This window comes from Triticum aestivum, chromosome 7B (assembly GCF_018294505.1).
Source record: "Triticum aestivum cultivar Chinese Spring chromosome 7B, IWGSC CS RefSeq v2.1, whole genome shotgun sequence".
Taxonomy (NCBI): Eukaryota; Viridiplantae; Streptophyta; class Magnoliopsida; order Poales; family Poaceae; genus Triticum; species Triticum aestivum.
In genome coordinates, this window is record NC_057813.1 from 523488075 (window position 1) to 523493741 (window position 5667).

General features: G+C 45.1%; 1 protein-coding gene across 1 annotated transcript; it reads left to right on the top strand.

The window, feature by feature from the left end:
* The first annotated feature begins 474 nt into the window (after window positions 1–474).
* Window positions 475–5632, top strand: LOC123160315 (serine/arginine repetitive matrix protein 2). Its single transcript, XM_044578119.1, has 8 exons — window positions 475–1232; window positions 2210–2371; window positions 2689–2784; window positions 2882–2974; window positions 3837–3941; window positions 4011–4151; window positions 4235–4522; window positions 4863–5632. Exons 1-8 carry the CDS (start codon window positions 597–599, stop codon window positions 5151–5153), a joined length of 1812 nt encoding a protein of 603 aa, XP_044434054.1. The 5' UTR covers window positions 475–596; the 3' UTR covers window positions 5154–5632.
* The last annotated feature ends 35 nt before the right edge of the window (window positions 5633–5667 follow it).

Genomic DNA, 5667 nt, shown 5'->3' on the forward strand with positions numbered 1-5667 from the left:
GCCAGCTCAATAGCCGAGCTCTGCACGCAGGCGGTGTGCGTGGCTCCGTCGAGCGGCGGTGGTTGGCGGGCGGAGCACACGAGGCCAGGCCACGGGCGACCGACGCCGACGTGCCGGCACAACAGCAACGTCCAACGACCGCAGCCCGTCCCCCGTGCCCGTGGGCTCGCAACGTTTCCCCCCTCGGCATAAATGCTTGCACGGCTGGACAATCATTTCCTTTCCTGCAGCAGTACAGTTACGATTTCATTCATGTGCCGACGACGGAGGATCGTTTGAATCCCCCTCAAACCCCGGCCGGGTTTTCAAATTTCGAAACCTCCCCGGCCGCCCGACCCGCACGCCATCGCCCGGGTCCCACGCTCCCCGGCCCACCGAACGCCCGATGACAGGCGGGCCCGGGGGCGCGGTGGTACTACCAAAGTCCAAACAGGGGGAAACGAATTTTCGTGTAGATTTCGCTCGGTGCACTCGAGGCTCGTTCGCCTTGCCATTCCCGTTCGTTATCTGGCCCGGTAGTGCTCTGCTGCGACCGTCTTCGCTGGGGATTAGCGGCGGCAGCTCGGAAACCCTAGCCGCTGGGCTCGCCTGCGGCGATGGCGGCGACTGCGTTCCGGTCGGCGGCGAGGAGGGACGCGTTCGGGGCCGCGGAGGGCGACGGCGGCGGCGGGCCCGCAGCGCGCGGCCGGACGCCGGACGGCGCGGGCGGCGGGGGCAGCCTCCGCCGGTCGAGGAGCCTGAGCCGGTTCCCGCCGCCGTCGCCGTCCCCGGAGGACGCGCCGACGCCCTCCTCGAGGTTCGTGACCAAGGTGCGGGGCGGAGGGCCGTCGGGCGGCTTTCCGGAGATCAGCCTCGACGACCTGGCCGACGAGTTCTTCCGGGCCAGGGTGGAGTCCGAGGACGACGACGAGGAGGTGGTGGTGCAGCGCGGGGAGGACGACTCGCGCGGGCGGCTCAGGTTCCCGGCGCCCGCGGAGAAGGGCCGCGGCGGCCGGCGGAGCTCCACCGCGCGGTACGCCAGGGAGACGGCGTCGTCCAGGCAGCGCGAGCGCTCGGTGTCGCGGCCCCCGCCCGAGCGGCGGGGCGGAGCCGCGGCGGCTGAAAATGGTGCCGCCGCCGCCAGGAGGCAGAGATATGCCTCGGTGGACCGGCGTGCCTCCATTGGCCGGCAACGGTATGCCTCGGTGGACCGCCGTGCCTCCACGGACCGGCAGCGGTGGTGTGAATCGGATGTAAGTTCCAGTAGCATTTCCAGTTTGAATCTACTGTATTTCTTAACCCAAAATAGCAATCTCATTTAAGTTTTTTTATCTGAGTCTATTTGATGTTTGAATTTACCAGTGTTATTAATTTCGTACCCAAGTCTACTTGACCAGATTGAATAAATGAGATGGAGTATGTAGACGCTGTATCAGATACACTAGGAATAAACACTGATATTTCGTATTTCGAAATAATGGTTAAGTATTTCTGCCATTATTTTGTGTTTCTTCGTGCATTGTTTGCATTTAACATTCACATGCCTTGCTGTTTTTTCTTTGGTATTATTTGTGGTCTTGTTTAAGTCTATTTATGGACGATCTGAAATTAATATTAGATTTTAGGAAGCAGGGAATTGTGTTATAGAACAGATGTACGTTGCCAATTGTATGTCTGACAATAGGATGTTTTCCTTGGAAATAAGACAGTTTATTACTTCGAATTCAACAGCAGAATTCCTATACAATGTCAATTCTTCTTGTAACAAAACAAATGACTGGAATCACTGTGAAGTCACTCTGTTTGATCCTCTGCTCCTTCACACGCAGATAAACATAATGCCATTGATAGCTTGAAATTAAGTATATATTTTTCAAGTAGTGCAGGAGCTCTGCCTTTTCATTGGTAGAATGAAATTAAGAATGCCCTGATGTTATCTATGAGTTTTGGATACATGAGTTCAAAAACTAGGCTATTACTCTGCTTTATTACTTCCAATGTGCCTTTTAATTTTAACTCACTTCTAGTGGGATTTGTTTAATTTTCGTCAAAGTATGTAATCACCCGATTCCTTATTTTTCCTTTTGATCCTGCACTTTGTTGTTCCCATTATCACCTTCCGGTTTATTCTACTTGAACAACCTAGAATACTTAACCTGTATTCCTGCACTTCATTGCATCTAGTATGTTTAATGCTGCTTCTAATTTTCTTTTCCATTTCTGGTTGCAGAATGATATGGACTTTTCTCGCCGGTCTGGTTCTAGGGGGACAAATACTAAATGTAGCAGTGGCCATAGTCTGCAGAATTCACTTAATAAATCTAAAGTGAATCAAACTCTGACAAGGTCTACAAGTCAAAATGATTTTGTACATTTACGAGACAGCGGCTCGGTTAGTACCTCTCATCTTGTATTTTCTGTGCTGCTAGAAACTATCCATCACTGATAAGGCCCTTGCTATTTCTGGATGTGAAAATTGAACCATCTATATGAAAAGTTGTAATATAGCTGTTGCACAGCGCAGTTATTTTCTGTTTGTAACATGGTGTGTAATAGTTCTATTTGTGGTGCTTTTTTGGGGGTAGAAAATTTGTGCTGTCCCGTTTCTTGGTGCATAATAACATTGACACTGTCATGTGTTGTGGGCACAATTTATTTCTTTTTGTGGTTGAAATTCGACATTGAATATCTTCGTGCTGATTTTCGCAGAGCCATTCTTCGTTAACTGATGATGAATCTAGGAATGCTCATTCTTTTCATAGCAGAAGTCACAGTGGAAATCGGGCTGTTTATTCCCAGGAGAAGGTTGATTTCACAATATTAATTCAAATTCCCACAACTAGAGTTTTTGGAATACCTAGCATTTAATAGATATATGTGTTTTATGTTATTGTTGGAGCAGCCAATTGAAGATAATGATTCAAATGTGCTGTATGATGTGATGCGTAAAGAAGTGAGGCAAGCTGTTGAAGAAATCAGAACTCAGCTTGAAAAGGTACCTTTTGACATGTTAACTTTTCTAGAAACCTTTGTTTATTTACTAGAGTTTGATTGTTACAATGAAAGGGGATCAATTCAAGGTGCAACAGCGGCCCCTCCACTCCACCTATTAAAGAATTTTCAAATATTTCACATTAGTGCTACCATGTTGAGCAATGATGATGTTACTGGTTGATGGCCAGGATTACATTGGTTATGCTCAGGTGGCAGGACAATGAAATATCATCAAAATTGTCTTCGTTTCCACTTGGTTGTAGTGCTTTGAGATATGACTGAAGAGAATAGGGTTACAACATGCTTATGTTGCTATACTGACTTCTCAAGATCATCAGTAAAAGTGTAAAAAGATCATTAGTAAACCTGCTTAGTGGTTCTGAACAAACATGTTTGAGTACTTAGTCGAAGGACATGGTATTGGCTTGTTGTTTAATATGTAAACATGTATGATCTTGATTCCTGAAGTCTATATCCTAGAACTGAAAATGTCATTTTTTCTACTGAGAAATAAGCAGAAAACTTAACAAAAAGTTGAAACAACACAGACTAACTAATGACATTGATGCGCAAACCTCAAAAGCATCTCTTTTGATCATTATGAACTTTAGTCTAATCTGTGTGTACTACTAGTGATCTAAAAGGTCTTATATTTCTTTACAGAGGGAGTACAATTTAGAGCTGGATTCGAAAAAGTTTAACTGTTGAATAGTCATCACTCATGCCTTCTGTTTTGCCCACACTGAAAGCTCTTATCTTGCTCATTTTCTGCCTACAGTAATGCTATTCAGTGTTACTCATACACTCTAAATTATACGATTCAGTAACACCAATTATTTTTTCTTTGACCATACATTGTCCAGGCCGTGACAAACTCTGAACCTTCAGAAAAGGCTAGAAGTGATGATGCGCAACCAACCCAGGTTATTGGTGAACTCCGTAGGAACTACACTAGCAAGTTGGAAGAGGTATGATTTGATGGAATCCAGAAGTTTTTCCTTTATGTGTTTAGGCTCAATTCTTTCAATGTCTTGCAGTCAGAGAAGAGGAAGCAGGAATTACTAGCTCAATTGGCGGCAGAAGAACAACGTGGTCATGAACTCACAAAAATAGTTAAAGAATTACTGCCTACTACTAAGAAGAATGTTAAACCGGAGAGGCCGCCACCACGCAGAAGAGTAAGCGTTCTTGGTCGTTTGCTGTGTACTCCCTTCTATTATTGAGAATCTACAATTCAATTTTTCATGTATATTTGTTTCAGAGGAGCAATGATAGAGCAAGGATGTCGAAATGCCTTACCAAAGAGGCCGAGCTATACTTTGAAGATTTCCTGTCAAATGTTGAAGATACTGATTTTTCATCGTTTGATGGTGAAAGAAGTGACACGAGTTCAACTAGACGAGATGTGGTACTTCGTGCTATGGCGGAAACTCATGTAGTCCTTCCAAAAGTTGCACCACCTGTTGTGTCAGACGGTGTTGTCCTTCCCTGGTTGCAATGGGAAACTAGCAACGATCTACATGCCTCCCCAACCACAATCAAGACACAGGTAACAATGGCCTAAACTACTTGTGGAAATAGTAAATCAATCCATCATTTCTACTCCCTCTGTAAACTAATATAAGAGCGTTTAGATTACTAAAGTAGTGATCTAAACACTCTTATATTAGTTTACAGAGGGAGTACTATGTTGCACCGCTTGTCTAGTTTTCAACAATTCATTTTGCACAAGGAAATGGAAAACCTAATATTTATCTTGTTCTAAAATAGACCTTCAGATAACAGTCCATTGGTTTGTACTATGCAAATGTACAAGCTTATATTAATCTTGTCCTGTATGCTATAGCATACAATCTTGTTTCAAGTCCCTGACGGGCCATTCCTTTCAGGACGCAAGCACTGCATGCAGCACCAGCAGTCACACCATGAGCAGCCGTGGGAGCTGGAGCCCTGGAGACCATGATAGCTCAGCTGGCTCCAAAGATGGACTACTCTCCAGGTTCGATGAGGCCGCGACTCGCCTAAGCAGCTGCCCCGATAATAAGCGAGGCACATCGTTCCATATGGACGACTATCTGCATCTGTGGAGGAGCGAGGATTTCCTCTTCGAGCGATTGAGTCAGAAGCAAAGAATCGACTATGGCGGTCTAACCGTATGCAGGAGGTCGACAATAATGTAGATTATTATGGCATAGGATTCTCCTGCTGGGTTCAGGCGGCGAACATATGTAGTGTGCCCAATTGATTAATTGATTGATTGGGTTAAGTTAGGCTAATAAGTGTGTAGATTTAGGGCCTGTTTAGTTGGGAGCTAACTTTGGCATAGTTGTGCTTTTTCTTTCAGAAATTGAACACCCTTCGGCTTGGTTAATACTCCCTCCTTTCCTAAATGTAAGTCTTTGTAGAGATTCCACTATAAATCACATATGGATGTATATAGATGCATTTTAAGTTTAGATTCATTCATTTTGTTCCGTATGTAGTCCACGTAGTGGAATCTCTACAAAGACTTATATTTAGGAACGGAGGAAGTAGAACCCTGTCACAGCTTTTGAGTGAAAGATGCATGAGGCATGGTTGTAAAAAAGGAAATATCTTGCCTAATGTATGGCTGGAACCAAACATTCACCTAAGTTGGTCAAATTTGTTTACTTGTGTTTGTATCTTTGTCTACTCCGAGGAAAGGGAACGAGA

What these genes read in the sequence shown, in the direction of transcription:
- LOC123160315 (XM_044578119.1), top strand. Translation starts at nt 597, where the DNA reads ATGGCGGCGACTGCGTTCCGGTCGGCGGCGAGGAGGGACGCGTTCGGG. An exon ending in AGCGGTGGTGTGAATCGGAT is followed by an intron (nt 1,233 to 2,209) that starts GTAAGTTCCAGT and finishes TTCTGGTTGCAG; the next exon opens with AATGATATGGACTTTTCTCG. An exon ending in CTGTTTATTCCCAGGAGAAG is followed by an intron (nt 2,785 to 2,881) that starts GTTGATTTCACA and finishes TTGTTGGAGCAG; the next exon opens with CCAATTGAAGATAATGATTC.